Below are 18244 nucleotides of genomic sequence, written 5' to 3'. Positions count from 1 at the left end.
GTGTCCTGATAAACTGAGCAGATATTTGAGGTTTCCACAGCTACATTCTCGCCTGAAAATATGTCAAACGTTTATTTTGTGACCCAGAAAGAATAATAAGAGTAATATTAAAACTAACTAGCTGCCGCCATTGTTGGAAACTGAGCTGGGCTGCGCTATGAATTCTGGGACACTGCTTCTTCTTCTTCGGGGGTTTAACGGCAGCTGGCATCGTTGTACATGCAGTGCTGCCATCTTCTGTTTCAGTCCGTTATTACACTCTTAAATCCTGCTACTTATTCCTGCGTCTTTTGGGATCTTACAAAGCTTCAAACGACGCGTCGACTATTAAATTAGTCGTTGACGATTTTGATAGTCGACTAATCGTGGCAGCCCTACTGCAGAGTGATGCTCCTCCTCTTCTCTAATAACTCATCCTTCTATCATCTCATCCTTGTGTTCTTCATCTCTTTTCACACTCTCTCGCTCACACGTCTCCATCGACTTAACGACTTACATTCAGAGGACTCGGTCCTCACAGTGTGACTTCATTAACAGATTTATGGCCTCACAACATGAGTAACACAAGCCCACACACTCGAGCACTTTGTGGTTATTTATAGCAGCTGCACTGATTTGCTGCTAATCATAGCCTGAGTGTGCAGCCCCGATAATGTGATTAATAAATGATTCACCTGCAGAGAGCGTGTGTCTAAATGTTTGGCACAAGAAAAAGCTGCGAGTGAACGATCGGATGGTTTCTTTCTGCACAAATATTTAATGCTGTTAATGAGCAGATTCATGCTTTAAAGGCTCTGTGAGCAACAGCTCTTTTTTACAATAATTTGAGCTTTTCCATACATATTACGGAAAATTAAAAACCTTTTATATATTTCATGGAATATTACAAAAATCTGACTTGGATAAAATATGTGTGCTGTGTCTATCCCACTGAAGCCGGGTGGCTGCTGTCTGCAGGAAGCCTGGCCGTGAAGGTGTGTCTGAGGAAACGTTACAGCAGGGTTGGTTGGTTTGTTGCTCTCACAGAGACACACACACACCCCGACTCAAACATCGGCCCTGACCGCACTGTCATTCATTCACTGTTACACTAACAAACAGGGTCGCCTCTTTCCTGTCCAGAGGTTTACAGATGTGGGTGAAAGGCGGAGATGTTCTGCAGAAAAACAAACGAATCCCTCATGAAAGCCAACTCTCTGATATGGAGGCTCACCTGTGCCGGAATATTCATTTATTCTTTTTAATGAGAATATTATGAGTTCATTTTATATTAAATATTGAAGTTAAATGGGACCGCTGGACAACAGCTGTAAAGGATTTACATTAGTGTGTATTGTGATGTTTGATTGGCTCACCTGTGTGTGACGAGGACACGATGAGAGCGGGAGTCCTTATAATTTTCACGTGAGCGCTGTGGTCATATGCTCAGCTTCATAATTATTCTATAAACGCAGTAACAAACTGTCCGACAGGCTCGGAGCATACGGGGCGTCCTTGGTCTGATTGTGAAAGTTGTTACATTTTCATTACGATCTCTTCAGACAACGTCGACCAAAGAAACCAAAATCGTTACTCTAAATTTGAGGCACATGTTTCATACGTGTGTTGACTGTAAATATGTTGTAATAACGCATCACTCTGACGAATGATGACGTCACTGTTATGGCTATTCGAGGGGTTTATAATTAATCACACGACATGTTTTCCACCTGAGAGCAGAGCTGCATATTTCCCTAAAATGCTCTTATTTTTCTAAATATGCAGCCTGAGGTGTTGGAGGAAGGCTGGGCCTTCGTTTACAGGGATAAGTGACGACGATGATTTTAGTGTAAAGAGTATAAAAGCATCAGCGTCTGCTTCCTGCTGATCAAAGCCTCATCTGAGAGCAACGAAGCGCCGAGCGGCCGCTGCTGCCAGCGGGGAGATCTGACTGAAGAGAGGCAATCTGGGAAACGTTCACATAGGAATTAATTTAAACTGAACACACACACACACACACACACACACACACACACACACACACACACACACACACACACAGCCAGATAATTTATTATTCATATGGCATTTACAGTATTCATTGGAGGATGTGTGCTCATTCCAGTTTAACTGGCACCATTACAGCTTCTTTCTGTGTGGACAAATGTTCATCCATCAAAGGACATTTGTGCATGATGAGGAGGGCTCACAGATTTATGATTGGAGGGGGGGGGGGGGGGGGCAGCTCTGCAGAGAGAGGAGCGAGTCTGAGAGAAACAGGAAGTTTATTTATTTCCTACTCCCAGCATGATGAGACTGTAATGAGCTGGAGACGACCGAACGATTTTAACCTCGTTTGCATTCAGCAGCGAATGATGGAGTCTGTCAGCAGTCGACACAAGTATCATCTGAACATGCCAAACAGCATGAAGTCATAAGATCGCTCTGGTTCACAGCTTTGATCAGCGGATTTTCACATTTTTCAATAATAACCACAGAGCGTGTGTGTGCATTAAGAGTACAGCAGGTGCTGCAGTCAGCTGATCTGCTTCACGTCTGTGCAGGCTCTCAGTCATGCTTCACGCCACATTTCACGTCTCATTGAAGAAGCTTCTTCAGCTCTGAGAGTCTCGGGCATTCAAACCCCAGCGTCTCCATGCAAACAGGAAATGGAAATGGTTCACCTTCAAAATAAATGTTGTGCCATGTAAAACATGTTTTACTTTGAAGGCGAACCTTTTTCGAGTTTTACCACCACTGTGTGAGTGGTTAGTGAGCATTTGCAGACCAACAGAAAAACTACAGGTTACCATGGAAATAGGCTCGTAACCAAAGCAGTCACTGGGTGATTTTTGGTACAGCGCCGTCTTTGCCATTGATGTCGTCCGGCGAGGCTCAGATGCCTGCATGAGCCACTCGTAAACCTGCCGTCTGCTCACTTCATCAACACTGTCCTGATGAAGTGATGTTCTCAGGCACTTGTTTCAGGTCTGACTGAAGAAAACACAGAGTACATTTTGGGAAAGACAGTCCTGTTAGACTGAGACATGTGCTTTATCAAAGCTGATATTCATGCAAATCTGTCCAAAGCTGCAACGATCTCCTGGTTCATCCCTCAGAGGAGCCGTCACCTTTGACCTCGTCGCTACTACAGGCTCCTTTCCATTCTCGTAAACAGCCTGACGCACAGCTCTGAATGAAAAGCATGTAGGTGAGTTTATTTATAGCAGGTGGTGAAATCAGGGCAGCTTCTATAAATAGCCCAGAGGAACTCCTCCTCCTGAGCGTGCTCGCGGTCCTGCATCAAACAATAAAAGCTTGTTTTCCCCGCTCGACCTTGCAGAGATAATTGAGAACACTGGGGAGTCTGCTGGAAAAATATTTCCATAAACCATCTGGACTCTTCTCCTGCTGCTACCAACAGACTCTTACATTCACAAAATTCAGCATATTTACAACAAACTGAAAGGATTTTACAGACAAATGTTTCTGTGCTGGAAACCAGCCGAGACCGAATCAGGTGGAAATGACAGCCAATAACATCTGAAAGGATCCCACCTGACCTCAAAGCATCCAACATAAAAGCAGGTCTCAGAGGCACAAACGCAGTCGAGTCGGTTTTTTAATATCTCATCATTGTTAATTACACGTTGGTTGCACAGTGAGTCGGTTTCCTGTAAGTTTTACTTGAGTGGACACAGACAGCGACGGGCGGCTGTCACGGATGAACCGACACGCTGGAGCTCACGTCATGCACCGAGAAAATAAAACATTTCATGACTTCAAGTCCTTTCAGTTCAACTCAGGAGTAAGGCACAGCTCGTTATCAGCTAAAGATCCATCTACTATGGAAGAATCACAGGAACAGATTCAAATCTTCTCGTCAGGCTAAAGCGCAGAGCGTGTGGAGGCGGGATTCAGGACTTTAAATGATGATTCGCTTTAGAGAACCCCAACGTGAGCTCCCAGAAGAAGGAGGAGGAAGATGTTACAGGTCATCTTCAAAACGTCTTTTTACCAGGTGGGTGGAGCCAGTCACAGGAAATCTAGATTTCAGGGAGAGGAGCTAAAACAGCTCGTTTCAGACACAGAAGGCTTACTCTGAACTTGATTCATGCAAAGCTACTCCGGGAGAGTCCAACAATAAAAACGCTGAGCTGGAACGAGCAGAGCGGTGTGCTTTACTAGTTTTGAAGCACCTGACAGGTCGGCAGCTTTTATGCAGTATTTTTCTCTCAAAGCTGTGATCACATGACTGAGATCCACACCCAGCAGTCCAGAGCAAGTCTGTAAACCTGGGAGTCGCTGGCAGCGCCGAACAAACCAGTCCTTCTGAAAGTTACTGACCATCAGTCTTTTCAGACTTCAAACCGCCGTCTTCCTCCGTTTGTTCGAGTGAAGGACAGCAGTGAATCGCCGCTGACGTGGATTTATGCACAGCTGCAGGTGAGCTCACCTCACTGAAGGATGCATTTTTTCCTTTTCTTCAAACGCTTTCTTCCTGTGTGGCCTTCTGGAGATCAAAGAGAGGATACGATTGGTCGGTTTCTAGATATAAAGCTTATTTCATCATCAACACTAAAGGATGTTCTATCATCGTCTTGATGAGACCTTACAGCCTGAGCCTCAGCTCACCATGTCACAGGAAACACTAATGTTCAGGAACAGGAAGTGACCTCATAGACTCAGAGCTACATCACAACAGCCAGACTGACCCGGCTACATCACCATGGTATGGCAATCTCGACTGCACTCAACTGTAATCTGCGGCCGAGTCTCCGTCACTCTGCTGCAAACACTGAACACAACTTGATCTGTGTGGGTGGGCTGTGGGACAGGAAGCATTAAAATTTCCATGTTTCAGAAACAAACAGCAGCACTGAGCGTGCTCAAAGCCTGAAGCAGAGAGCACAGCGCCTCACTCTACCTGCTGGGCTGGTGTCTAAGGTGTTTGATGCGTTCCGGGGAGCAGAATCTTCCGGGTTAGGATCTTTGCTCCTGTTGACCTGGGTCACATCCTGCTGACTAGCTGTGTGCTGGACTTCCTGCTGCGCCGGTCTGGTGTCCACTTCAGACTCCGGACCCTGGACCTCAGCTGCGGGGCGTTCACAGAGGGCCTGGAGCTCTGAGGCAGCTCTGTCTGGCTCTGCTGGCTCCGGTTCTGGTCTGGTTCCAGCAGGTGGATGTGTGGGAGTCCGGACCTCCTCCCGAGGCTTCTCGGGAAAATCTGGCTTATCTTGGGCCGGTGACATCTGCGTGACCCCGGGGTGACCTGAAAAGGAGAACTTGATCAAACGAGCAGTAGTGACAAGAAAGTCTGCAGAAGTCCTGCCGGGCTCTCACCTTCGACCCCACCGTCCGGCTCTGCCCGTGGGCTTGTCTTCCTCAGCCTGCAGCCCTTCCTGATCTCGGCCAGCAGGTTGTCGACGGTGCATCCTTCGTCCCAATTGGCCATGTCTGTCCTAACTGCAGCACAGACACACGTTCCCCTGTGAGCTTAGCGCACGTGTCACAAACAACAGGTGAAAGCTGTCACTGCATCACCTGACAGCCTCACAGGTACAGCAGCATTTAATCTTTACAAACTTTCTTCTCGTCCTGATGCTGTCACATCATTTCCTTTAAATATTCAGCTGCTGATAAACTGTTGCAGAAAAATGTTGCTGATGTCAGCTATTGATTCTCGACCTGTCCGTCACCGGCCCTTCACATGTCTCACCTGTTCTCCACTTGCACTTGACCTGTCCTTCACCTGCCACACCTGGAGAGACAGGTGAGGGACACCTGTCTCTCCATTTAAGGAGGGAGGATTTAAGGTGAAATAATGGTGTCTGACTTACTGATCTTTCTGGTGGGGGCTTCTTCTCTCAGTTTCCTCCCTTCCTCCAACCTCTTCCTCCTCTTCTCCTGCTCCCTGTGACCTTCGTTCTCCTGATCGAAGAATAAAAGGAACACACAGTTCAAACTTCAGCAGGCTAACCGGCCCCCCAGAGAGGGCGGAGCTTAACATTTACAGGGAAACAGGACTAATGTGTGGCAGCTACCACACTTTGTCACGGTTCAAGTCAGAGCCGATTGGCTGGCTGAGACATAGTTTAAATGACACATGCAAACGTGCGGCAGGGTATGAGTCCTGCAGACTGAGCCGCACTGCGATTGGCGCTGACCTTGAGGGTTCGAAGGAAGAGGTCTCTGAATGCCTTGATGGTGCTGAAGAGCTCTTCGAGGGAGAAGCTGCTGCTGTCCTCACAGAGGTAGGCGGACAGGTGCTTCCTCTGCTCCTCCACAGATGACAGCAGGAGTTGCAGCTGCTCAACAGCCTGCAGGCTCTCCTGGTAACACCACATAAGAACAACAGGTAAGTTCACCTGGAACAGCAGGTCTGTCCCACTAAAACGGTGTCAGTGAGTGTACAGACTGGATTTATCTGCCCGTAAAGGTGACAGCCTCATCCTGAGTGACTCACCTGTATGGTGGACAGGTACTGCTCCTTCATGTCGTCAGATGAGGAGGAAACGCTCCTCTCTGAGTTTTTCAGCCGTTTGTTTAGAGTCTTTGTTTCAGACTGAATAGAGTCCAAGCTGAGCCTGCAGGTGGAGTCAGAGGGCAACATTTAACACCGCTGCAGGCGAAACACCTGAGCTACCACGTCACAGACTCCACCCAGCAGTCTGTACGTGACTGAACTCCTATATGTGTTTACCCAGCAGCCTTTGCACAGATCTCCAGGTCATCGGGCAGGTTGAGCAGGTCGGGGTGATTCTCTTCAGCCTCCTAAGGGTCACAAACAGCAGCAACTGAATTATTATGAGAATACTGCAGTATTCCCCAGTATTCGTAGTATTCCCAGCATTACCTGCAGGATGTGGTGCAGCAGCGTGACTCTCGACTTGTTGGCTTTGGTTTCGGTCAGTTTGAGCAGAGTGCTGATCTTAAAGCCTTCAGCATTCCCCGTGTGAGTTCCCTGATGGACCATACATCACATGACTAAATCAGACTACCAGCCTTTACATTTTATTTCAGCTAAATAACAGACTGATTTATGATTTGGCAACTAAATGAACTGTCTTGGTAGACAGTCTGTTGGTAGATTTGTGCTGAGCTAATAGTTGGTGCTGAGTCACACCTGCCTGAATGTGCAAACAAATAAAAACAAAAAAAACAAACAAAACACTCCTCGGACGAACTGTTAGTGCAATCAACCTCACAGCTGTGATATTACTGCTTAGATAACTTCATAAAAACTTCATCAGAGGCTCCAGTTAGCTGAGGTGAAGTCCAGCAGTTGCTAGAGGCCCACTCCACAGCAGAGACACGGACATGACTTATTTTTCTTGCACGAAAGGACAAGCATCATGGTGCAGTGGAACCAGCATCCAGGACATAAACAGCTGCATTATACTGCTAACATCTGCACAGACAGCATGTTGATGCTAAACTAGCCAAGAACTTAAGGCCCTTTCGCATAGGATGCGGCACACTGACCGCTAGCTTGTTCTCCACCTGTCTCGCTTAGCGTAAAGGACCCAAACTCTGTGTTGTGCTGGCCGATGCGCTCTGCTTGGAAGTCTTTGACTTTGTGTCCTTCACAAGAGTTTGTGTTGAGTTATGTTCAAATTTTTAATAAAACAAAAATATCGCTCAGTCATATAGATGGAAGAGTTTGTTTGTGTGGTTTGAGTCTTCGGGAAGAGAACTGCTTTAGGACCGTCACTGAGCATGCCACACAAAGTAATCAGATTACAAGGAGTAAAAAAAAGATTCTCACATAGTTGAGAAAGTTTCCGACACTCAGGATTAGTTTACAGAAGACTGGCAGCCGAGCGCTCTCCTTCACACCTGCACACAAAACAACACACACAAACAGAAACAAGATCACCACCACAGCAGCCAAACGTGCGTGTGCAGCCAGTGTGTTTGTTGTGTAGCTGCTGTGTGTTTGTCATGTATATACACACTCTGGCAGGCGCGGTCCAGCAGCTCAGCTCTGAGCCTCATAGTCTCCAACACACAGCTGCTCTCCTCACACAGCAACATACACTCAATCCTCAGAGAGTAACTGCAACACACACACACACAGCAAGTGAGTGGACCTGTGGTGAGCTGTGCTTATTTATCTGTGCTTGATGTGTGCTGCAGCTGGCGCTGTCCTCACACCTGGGCAGATCAATGAGCTGCAGGTAAAACTGATCTGCTGATGCCAACTTGTCCTGCTCTGCCAGATGAGACTTCAGGTTCCCTACCTGAGGAGGGAAAGATGAGATACAGGTCAAGTACAGGTGAAGGACAACTGAAGCACAGGTGAGAGACAGGTGGAGAACAGGTGAAGCGCAGGTGACCTCTGCTCTGACCTCATGTTTCTCTGGGAGGAGTTTGATGAACTGTTTCAGGGCCTCAACATCAAACTTTGATCGGTCTCCTCTTCGGATGAGATCCACAAAGTCCTCGTGGGAACTGCAGGTGAGACAGGTCAGGTGATACAGGGATGGTGATGTCACAGCACAGGTGTTTTTATTGGCTGCAAGACTCAGAAAAAGAACAGTCACCATTTGAAGTGCTTGAGGAAGATGTTGAGGTTAAGGCTCTTCTTGGCGTCGATGAAGGACACCTGTGGACAGAATTGAACATGTGGATGTGAAAAAGGTAAAACGTGTAACGCCACACCTGTAAGGTGAAGACAGAGAAAGCTGCGGCACCTCTTTGGGCTCCGTCTTTGACTTGGTTCTGGTCTTGGTCTCAGTCGGAGGGAGACTGAAGAGGTGCTCGATGCTGCAGTAATCTGGCTCCATGGAGTCCAAAGATGTTGACGTCCACAGAGACTCGTGGCCTGTGGACACAGAGTGACGTCAGCTTGGATGAATCCTGCACCTGACCTGGGCCAACACCAGGCCTCACCTGACACCAGTCTGGATGGAAGTTTCTGCCAGTTCAGCTTCTTCATCCGCAGTGTTGGGCAGGGGGTGTGGCTTGAATTAGGAGCGGAGCTGCTATATAACCTGCCCAGACTTTGAACTGTCTCAGCTCTGATGTCACCTGGAGGAGAGGGGGGGAGTGGAGGTCCAGCACCAGGTAAGGGTGGAGGAGCCATAGCACCAGGTAAGGGTGGGGGTGGAGGGGGTGGAGGGAGAGGAGCCATAGCACCAGGCAAGGGTGTGGGCGGCAGTGGAGGGGGTGGAAGGGGAAGAGTCATAGCACCGGGTAAGGGAGGAGGAAGAGGGGGGGCATAGGAAGTGGGAAGAGCCGGAGGCAGTGCTGCTGCAGTGGGGGCTGTCGGAGCATCTTTGGTGAGTGCCTCTGATTGGCTGGGAGGACTGTCTGGTAGTCTAGTCTGGACCGCCCTGTCGATGGTAAGATTGGCTGAGTAAGTCTTTCGGGGGAGGAGCTTCTCCAGCAGGTGATCTGCAGAGTCTACCTCAGCTGCGATCAAGAAAAACAGAGCCGATGAATTCACCTTCGCCTGATCCTGTGAAATGCCCTCAGCTTTGATCATACTCTGCCTGCTGTCATTTATACAAACTGACATAAAACAGGGCCTGCATCTGAACCTTAAGGGACTCTTTACAGGGGTCATCGTTTATATAGAGAGGACACTTCTACAAAGAGGCGGAATCAGAGCTGGACCCAGTGATCTGCTGTTGGATGCACCCTCATACTTACCATCCTGAGCCAGCAGGGTGGCTCGATCCATCAGCAGCTCCAGAGCACACCAGACCTCAGCTCTGTCCGGACCCACCAGCAACAAGGCCTGAAGGATGGACAGCAGCTGCACGGAGGATGGATGGCTGGACACCTGAACGCAGAGAGGGTCAGGACAGGTTATTTTGGCTACGTTCACACTGCAGGTCTTAATGCTCAATTCCAATTTTTTGATCAAATCCGATTTTTTTGTCTGCTCGTTCACACTACAAATAAAATGGGACAGCAAACGCGCTCTAGTGTGAACCCTCGAAGCGGCCGCATGCGCAAAAGAAGACGTCACCCACAACGCGCTCTGTTTAGACCCAGAGCAAATAATATTGTTTGACTGATGGCCCTTAATATAAAGACTTCGGACTTTACGTTTCCCAATTTTGCTTTAAGTTATTTTGTTATTTACATAATAATGTAGATAACCTAATAATGATCCTTATTGCTGTTTTAGAGGAGCACTGCTTCAAAGGATAGTTGCAGATTTCTGTCAAAATCTGCAGATTATACAGTACAAATAAAATGTTCACGTTGTCTTCCCAACAGTTTCACTAACATCTACACTGGATGGCCGGAAGCGTTCGCGATGTCTTCTCTGGCGCTTCTGCGGCGCTGATAATTGGCGTCCGTCTTGTGTCAGTGACGTACAAGACGGATTTAATGCGACGTGACCATCAAACAGCAGTCGCATTCTAAAACATCGGATATGTATTGGATTCAGCACCACATACGAAAGTGACCCAGATCAGATTTGAAAATATCGGATTTGTTCCGTTCACACTGTCACACCATGGTCGGATAGATGGGTCGCATAGGGTCAAAAAAAGAAAAAAAAAAAAGAATCGGATTTGATGCGCTTTCGACTGCAGTGTGAACATAGCGTCTGTCTCCTTACATTTCTATCATTGAAAAGAGAACTACCAGCAGTGTCACTTTCACAGATGCTGCGCCAATCGCTCTGAAGGTGGCAGTGTTGGGTTCTGTAGTTTAAACCAGTGTTTCCCAATCTTTTGGAGCCACGGTACATATTTCACGTTAGAAAAATAACACAACATACTACCAAACAAAAATGTCACAAAAAGCATATTGATAATTTTTCCCCGCGCACCATGTATAGCAGAATTGGTTCAGTTTGTTTAGATGTATCTGTCGGCAACCAATTTAATTAGAGCAGGTAGTTGTACTCCCCTCTAGTGGAAGATAATGTAATTGTTCTGCCCATTACTCAAGCCGATTGCTTAGACCAGCGGTCTCCAACCTTTTTTGCGCCACGGACCGGTTTATGCCCGACAATATTTTCACGGACCGGCCTTTAAGGTGTCGCGGATAAATACAACAAAATAAAACTAGTACCGGTACCGAAAAAAAGAAGATTTATTCATAACACACGTGAAAAGACCCAGGGAAACCGAGTTAACGATAAAAACGATAACAAAATAACTCTGACAACCGATAAAAACCCTGAAAACTAAACATTTCACGCCTGAGCCTCTACTCTCGCGGCCCGGTACCAAACGACTCACGGACCGGTACCGGTCCGAGGCCCGGGGGTTGGGGACCGCTGGGCTTAGAGTACCAATTGGGTGGAATAAGATAATCTTCCACGGCACACCTTTGTGCCGCGGCACAGTGGTTGGGAAACATTGGTTTAAACGTTCCAGCTTGAGTCGCATCACTCTTTAAACTGTGGTTACCATGGTGTAGAGCATTGTGAAGACCTGCTGGTGGCTGCTCATATCAATCCCTCCGTACAGCCTCTCCATCTCCTCCATGTCCTCCGACAGAGAGTCTTCAAACACGTCACACTGGATGTTCAGGTCCTTGTCCTGCGTCTCCCTGCACACACAGGCAGGAAACTGATTGGAAACACGACTGATTATTGATTAATAACTGATGTAAGCAAAGTGAGAATGAAGCCAGTACCTGAGCCTGGGGAGCAGGTTCAGCAGCTGCAGACCTAAAAATCACAGACATATATATCACTTCTTATTTTGGTCAAGCAGCAGGACACACTCACACCATGACGACCTCTGAGGGTCTGACACTCGAGCCCTCAGCGAGACCTGACTCCAGGAAAGCCTCCGTACAGGGATGTGATGTCACACTGTGACAGATATCAAGCTCCTCCTACACATAACTCTGATAACAGTTTAATTCAACTTTATTTATACATCGCCAAATCACAACAACAGTCACATCAAGGTCTTTCTGTTGTGAGGTAAAGACCCTACAACATGATGAAAGCAGTGATGTCAGCAATGACATCATGATGATGATGTCAGGGGTGATGTCAGATTGGTGATAAACAGTTCGTTTTACCGATGAACTCCTGCCGCACCCGGTGCCTTCTCCTCAGCTCCTCCTCCTGCAGCACGAGGACGTTGACCATACTTAGCAGCGTCACCATGTAGAGGATGTTGTCGGTGGCGTGAAGCTCATTCATGATCACGCTGAAGCGATACTGCTGCTTCTTCAGGCTCTGAATACAGACGCAGGAAGTGACAGGTCAGAGGACGGACACGGTTCGTTTACACCTTCATTAAACACAACTTCCTGCTTCAGTCTGACTGAAGTGTGATGATTAAACACTCCTAATAACTGTGTCTGTGCGTGTGTGTGTACATGTTATGTTTAGACATCTTTGTGAGGACAGAAAATTGGCATGCCACTATACTTGTGGGGACCAACAGCCCTTATGGGGACAAAGTGCCCATCCCCACAAGTTTGAAGACGTGTCTGAGGCTCAAAATGTGGTTTTAGTGTCAGGGTTACAGTTAGGTTATGGTTAGGGTTAGGCATTCATTTTTGATGGTTAGGGTAAGCAGCTAGGGAAAGGGTTATGTCAATGAGATGTCCTCACTAAGATAATAAAACGAGTGTGTGTGTGCACACGTGTGGTATCCCATGATTCCATGCTGTAAGTTCAGAGCCTGTGAGAACAGGCTGGGCGGGGACGATAAGATCTGCAGCGTCTGAGGTTCAGCTGTTTGTTATGGTGTATCTGCAGTTACGCCCTGATGGTACACAGACCACGTCGTCGTTGCTCTCACCTGGCAGCGAGGAGCTGTGGTGGAGCTTTGTGAGCTCTCTGCTGACTTAGGTAATCAGCCAGTGGCTTTCAGTTTGAGCTGTTCTGCTTGTCATGTTAGCCTTGAAACTAAGTGAAACTGACTCGCACTTCCTTTTGCTAACGTCCTGCCGATAAAGCTTTTCAAACCGACCCAAATGGCCTGCTCATGTCTCCCCATCCAGCTCATGCGACATCTGTTGGTTCGTCCATCAAGCAGGTAAACATGCCCCTCTAAACAAATGAAATCAGCCAAGAGAGCCTCTGAAAGTGACCTGGACCTACAGCAACATTTAACTGTTTATATGACTGAGCGCCAACTGTCCTGACTGCCATCGTGAGGCAGAGTTCAGATTACTTAAACTGATCTCATGAAATCACAAATCACCTCAGAGGAGACCGAGAAGGAAGGGAAAAAAGGAAAAAAGGAAGGACAGGAAGGAAATAAGGAGAGAGGAGGAAGTGGACGAGGACATGAGCATACCTTGTAGTTGTCGAGTGCATCGAAGACGAGGTGGTGTCCCCGAGGGTCGAAGACGGCAAGAGCAGCCAGCAGCTGGAACAGCTGCATCTTCACCATGACATTGGACGTGTCGAGAGCTGAGGGCATATAGGAGGAGGTGGAGTTACCGCTTTCATAAGTAATGACTCTGAGTCGTCATCTTCACCTCACAGGTACACCGGCTACCTGCTTAGCTTAGGCTGGAACAGCCACCTGAGTCTACCTGTTGCTCAGGGTAGCGTGTAAATATGATTTTAAGGTGGTTTTAAGGCAGATCTGCTTCATTCTAACTTTCTGGTCCTCCACCCACCTTGAGCCAGCATCCTGATGTAGCCCTCGTTGTCCAGGATGAAATGCAGCCCTGCGGACGAGTTCATGATGGTCCGGACACAGCTGACGCAGGTGAGCTGCAGCAGAGCATCGGCGATGTGGGCGCAGCCGCGGCCCGACAGAGCCTCCAGCGCCTCCAGCAGGAGGTCCAAACCCTGTAGTTCAAGGAACTGCACCATCCATGACTGATTACTCACCTCCAGCCGCCGCTGCAGACCCGAGTAGTTCACCACTGTGGGAACCTGGAGGGGCAGAGTGACCATCGGTCAGAGCTGTGAGACGCCCTCTCCTTCCCCTGCAGGACTCCTGAGGTTCTGCTTCTTTCCTACCTGCAGCAGTCGGATGCAGAGCTCGGGGTCAGCGTTCTCCAGATTGGCCTCCACCTTGCCGTCAGTGACTGTGGCGGGGCCTCTGGTCAACTGGTCCTTTACCGCCCCCCATTTGGTACTGGTTGCCATGATGACAGGCTAAAGGTTTTACCGATGTTTGAGCTGACGAGGGTTAAAACAGATACAGGTAATCAATCACAAACAATCAATGACATCATCATCTTTTTAACGTCCATGACAAGCAGACCTGACACAAGCGATGACATCACGCCCGTGTCAGCCTGCCTCGGGCTCACAGTTTCACATTCATTAACACATCTCTGAGTCACAAACTGAGCTCCTCCAGTGGACGCCTTTATCTGCTCAGGAGGTCAGAGTCCTTTACTGTGATTGGACTCCATTTGGCTTTAGTTGTGTCATAAATTATTATTTGAATTATGTTCCTGACTGACAGCTCGAGTACACTTCTGATGTGGACCAGTTTTAACTTGGTTTTATTCAGCTCCGAATCAAAGCTCCAAATCACAACAACAGTCACCTTGAGATGCTGTACTGTCTTTGTACTCTCAACAACCATATGAGTAAGAAGTTTTGTGACAGTGGCAAGGAAAACCTCAATTTTAACAGGAAGAAACCTCCAGCAGAGCCAGGCTCAGACCAGTTTGGGAGAGGGAAGGAAGACAGGACAAAGGCACTCTGTGGAATGCATGAATAACAAGAAACAGAGAAAAAGAAGAAGAATGCAGTGAATCAGGCTGAAGGATCAGCTGATTAACAGACTGATAATAAAGCACATGATTGGCTCCAGTAACAGAAAAATAAACACGAAGCGCTCACAGCTATCGTGGCTGTGATTTGGAAAGTGAATGAATCAGACTGAAGGCTACGTGAATCCTGCACTCAGTGTGTTGCAGAGTCTTCATCAGTGAAGAAGAGTGACTGCACGTCACAGCGTGGTGGGTGAAATATGTCAGCTATGTGGTATTTCTGGTATTCAGTGCGTGTGCATGTCCTGACAGCTGAGCACGCTCGCCACATTAACGCGCCGCTGTGAGAAAACCTGAACTTTAAACTTGAAAGGTGGAGTAGGTCAGTCACATGGTCAAAGGGTGTTTCCAGAGGCCTGGATTCAAATCTCCCCCGGGGCATTTGAATCCCCCCCCCATCCAGCCAGCCTTCCTGCGTCAGTAAAGCTTCAGAATATTAAACACAACCATGAAACTTTCAGACTCACTGCAACATGGTCCTAATAAAGTGAGCACTGACTGTGTAAACCAGCAGAAACACAGGCAGGAAATTCACCTGTAAAGGTGTGTGTGGGTGTGTGTGTGAGTGAAGACAGACTGACTGGGGGGAGAAATTCCTTCTCAGCAGATGAGCTCAGGATAAAGACTCTTCCTCTTTTTGGACAGATGCTTCATCGCTTGGTTAAACTGTGGCCTCCTCCTCACGCCCGGCAGCAGAACTTTAACCACGGAAACAAATGCTCCTCAGCAGCAGCAGCAGGTTTCAGTCTTCAGAGAAGGACCAGCAAACAAACTCAGCACTAGTTGTTCCAGTATCGGGAAAAACTGAGGGATGATCCTTTAAACCTGAAGCTCAGGTGTTTGTCATCATTTAACAACTTAAACAGACCTTTCACTGTACACATGCGCATATCTGTCAGTGGTACACCCTCACAGAAGAACAAATGCATTGATCTCAGTGCTGATGGATCAATACAGTGATTGGATAAGAGCAGACCCGCATGCTCCGATTCAAAGGTTCAAAAGTTTAAACACAGTTGTGGCTAAAAACCGCTGACAGGTCGAGCTGTGCCTGCCAAACCGGACTCCCTTCAAAATTAATCGAATTTAGTGTCTGAGCTTCAGTTCACTCGGTGCTGTGGTGGGTTCGGCTCAGCAACACCGGCCGGAGGACGGAGCAGCTTCAGCCGCTCCGCTGCTCCCACAGGTACAGGTGTATTTCACCGGGAACAGAAGAAGCTCATCACACAAACTTACCTGGAATCTGTCACTTGTGTCAAGCCAGCCTCCAGTTTGTTTTACGTTCCCTGTGTATTCAAAGTATTACGGAATGGATGTGGAAACCGGATTTCAAAATAAAAGCCAACTTCGAGTGAATTAACAGGTATGTTAAGAACATAATAACATATAATTTAGGCTTTTTTTTTTTTTTTCAAACTCTAATGTTAGATCTATATGACACAGCCTTGTACCCTAATTGTGCCCTGTCACTATCAAGGCCATCTTATTTTGCCTTCCAAAATAAAAGCCTTTTCAAATTGTCCATATACGACCTACTCTTTTAACGATTTCAAAATGCTCTTAAATGAAAAATTCATGTTTCAACAGGATAATTCCACTTTAGATCAACAGTATACAGCCCCACAGTGATACCATATCAATATCAAGTCATTCTGATTTTGACTTCCAAAGTAAAAGCCTTTGACGATGTCAAAGTAAAAGCAGGAGTGACTAAAACAAGCTCTCTTCAATTATTTTGGGATGTTATTTACTTATCAATTGTGAAAAAATTGCTCTGAATAAACAGAGAAGCAAAAACGCTCATGAACTGGCGCAGAGAAAGACGTGTCTGTGTGAACAGGGAAAAAGCTGAACGTGGCGCGGCGCTTCCACGTGCAGTGTCTACCGTCACTCACGAGTAAAAAGACTGCAACATTAAAACCCCTGGAGGATCTTAGAAAAATGCATACACTATTGGTCTTAGAGCCACAAATCGACCACGCCCAAAAAAGTGCTATAAAAAATTTATATATTAATATTTTTTTCCACTTTAAATTAGCCAATCTTTTAGACCTACTTCTCCTTGAAATATTCATGTCAAGTTTTAATTACATTTCGCGGATTTTAACCCTTTATATCCCGGTTTCGTCACATGAGCGCACTGCTTTTTTTGCCCCAAAAAACAAAAAACTTGAATATTTTCCAAAAAAAACATTTGAGGTAATATTCAATTGTTATTATAATTAGGCCTTTGGATGGACTAAAGATTGGCACCAAGAGTCATTTCGATCGCCTTTTATTTTTTTTCCAGGAGCGCATTTCATAAAATGCACACTATCGACCACGCCCAAAAAGTGCAATAAAAATATTAAATATTAATTTTTTTTTTCACTTTAAATTGGTCAGTCTTTTAAAACTACTTCTCCCTGAAATATTCATATAAAGTTTTAATTATATTTTCGTTGTTTTAACCCTTTAAATTACAAAAAAACTAAAAAAAAAACTAAAAAACTAAATATTTTCCCAAAAAAACATTTGAAGTAATATTTGATTGTTATTATAATTAGGCCTTTAGATGGACTAAAGATTGGCACAAACAGTCATTTCGATCGCCTTTTATTTTTTTTTCAGGACCAGAAAATGGTCTCCAGGCGGCAAATGCTCCTCCTCTAGGCCGAAATAAGTGCATGTTGCCGGGGTAAGTCGCGACGATCACCGGGGCACGATCACCGGGGACTGCTTTTTCCAGCCCACACGTCCGATACCACGTGACAACAAATACGTCATTTCCTGTTGACTAAAAAAAAAAAAAAAAAAAAGCACCCTCTCATGGTCCTAGGGACCCAAAAATGCTCCCGCACGATCAGCGGGCGAAGCCGCTGCAGCACGCCGGAAATGACGCTTCATTCCCCGCAGGTCTCTTTAAGCAGCCCGCTGTTTTCCAGCCCCGGGTCAAATGTGGAGCAAGGGCACCACCCGGTGGACAAATAAAAAAATTACAATTCTAAGGCCTCTTCTCCAAAACAAAAACGAAACCTAAGCCATCACCCAGATGTTAACGGTATAAATCCTGCAGTGAAAAATAGCGTTTATAAAGGGTTTCAATGGGGCACAAATCGATCCTAGGATTAATAGCGTAAGTTTATCGCTAGCTTAGCCACTGAAGCTAATTTCCGGAAGTCATACTGAAATTTTAACAGTAAATGTGACCAAACTTTTTTTTGCAGACTTTCGCTATATTCCATTCAACACTGTGCAAATGGCAGGTAATCAAAATTTGAAAATAGCCAAAAATAGCCACAAATCGACCCAAGGCCCTCCAGGGGTTTTAACATTAGCATTGGAGGCTAAATAGAATTTTCGACATCTCCTCCTCTATTAAAGCTCGTTTTCAGCAACCGAACACCAAGAAACATCAAGAAAACCTCACTGCGCCGATAGAATACCGTGAATTTTATATAAGTTTGAATAACTTACCGTTTGTGTAAAATACTCCAATGAGTACGGCAGGCATCCACCACGGTGTAACCAGCAGAAGCACATGGAAAATCGGCCCGGCAGAGCAAACTATTTATTGATCCACGGGTTTACCTGGGCAGAAGCC

At 46.5% G+C, this 18244-nt stretch overlaps 1 protein-coding gene across 6 annotated transcripts; it reads right to left on the bottom strand.

Moving 5' to 3' along the window:
- Positions 1–2279: 2279 nt before the first annotated feature.
- Positions 2280–18227, bottom strand: LOC143421754 (inverted formin-2-like). 6 transcript variants are annotated; one of them, XM_076891427.1, is made up of 24 exons: positions 18118–18215; positions 13895–14056; positions 13546–13807; positions 13218–13333; positions 11986–12145; positions 11590–11623; positions 11361–11502; positions 9637–9769; positions 8875–9396; positions 8676–8806; positions 8526–8587; positions 8331–8433; positions 8137–8222; positions 7938–8038; positions 7748–7818; positions 6836–6943; positions 6683–6753; positions 6446–6566; positions 6147–6311; positions 5820–5910; positions 5323–5445; positions 4907–5251; positions 4738–4806; positions 2280–4492 (listed from the first exon to the last, which is right to left on the bottom strand). In XM_076891427.1, exons 2-24 carry the CDS (start codon positions 14021–14023, stop codon positions 4437–4439), a joined length of 3201 nt encoding a protein of 1066 aa, XP_076747542.1. In that variant the 5' UTR covers positions 14024–14056; positions 18118–18215; the 3' UTR covers positions 2280–4436. The 6 variants fall into 6 exon arrangements, 5 of the variants coding, with proteins under 5 accessions (XP_076747542.1, XP_076747543.1, XP_076747545.1 ...); XM_076891428.1 differs by lacking the exon at positions 4738–4806 and having other exon boundaries at positions 18118–18214; XM_076891430.1 differs by lacking the exon at positions 8875–9396 and having other exon boundaries at positions 18118–18213.
- Positions 18228–18244: the final 17 nt, after the last annotated feature.

This window comes from Maylandia zebra, linkage group LG13 (genome assembly GCF_041146795.1).
Source record: "Maylandia zebra isolate NMK-2024a linkage group LG13, Mzebra_GT3a, whole genome shotgun sequence".
In the NCBI taxonomy this organism is placed as follows: Eukaryota; Metazoa; Chordata; class Actinopteri; order Cichliformes; family Cichlidae; genus Maylandia; species Maylandia zebra.
This window is presented reverse-complemented; position numbering and strand designations above follow the sequence as displayed.

What these genes read in the sequence shown, in the direction of transcription:
- LOC143421754 (XM_076891427.1), bottom strand. Translation starts at nt 14,023, where the DNA reads ATGGCAACCAGTACCAAATGGGGGGCGGTAAAGGACCAGTTGACCAGA. An exon ending in TCACAATGCTCTACACCATG is followed by an intron (nt 9,770 to 11,360) that starts GTAACCACAGTT and finishes CTCTGCGTTCAG; the next exon opens with GTGTCCAGCCATCCATCCTC. An exon ending in TCGGAAACTTTCTCAACTAT is followed by an intron (nt 6,944 to 7,747) that starts GTGAGAATCTTT and finishes ATGGTCCATCAG; the next exon opens with GGAACTCACACGGGGAATGC.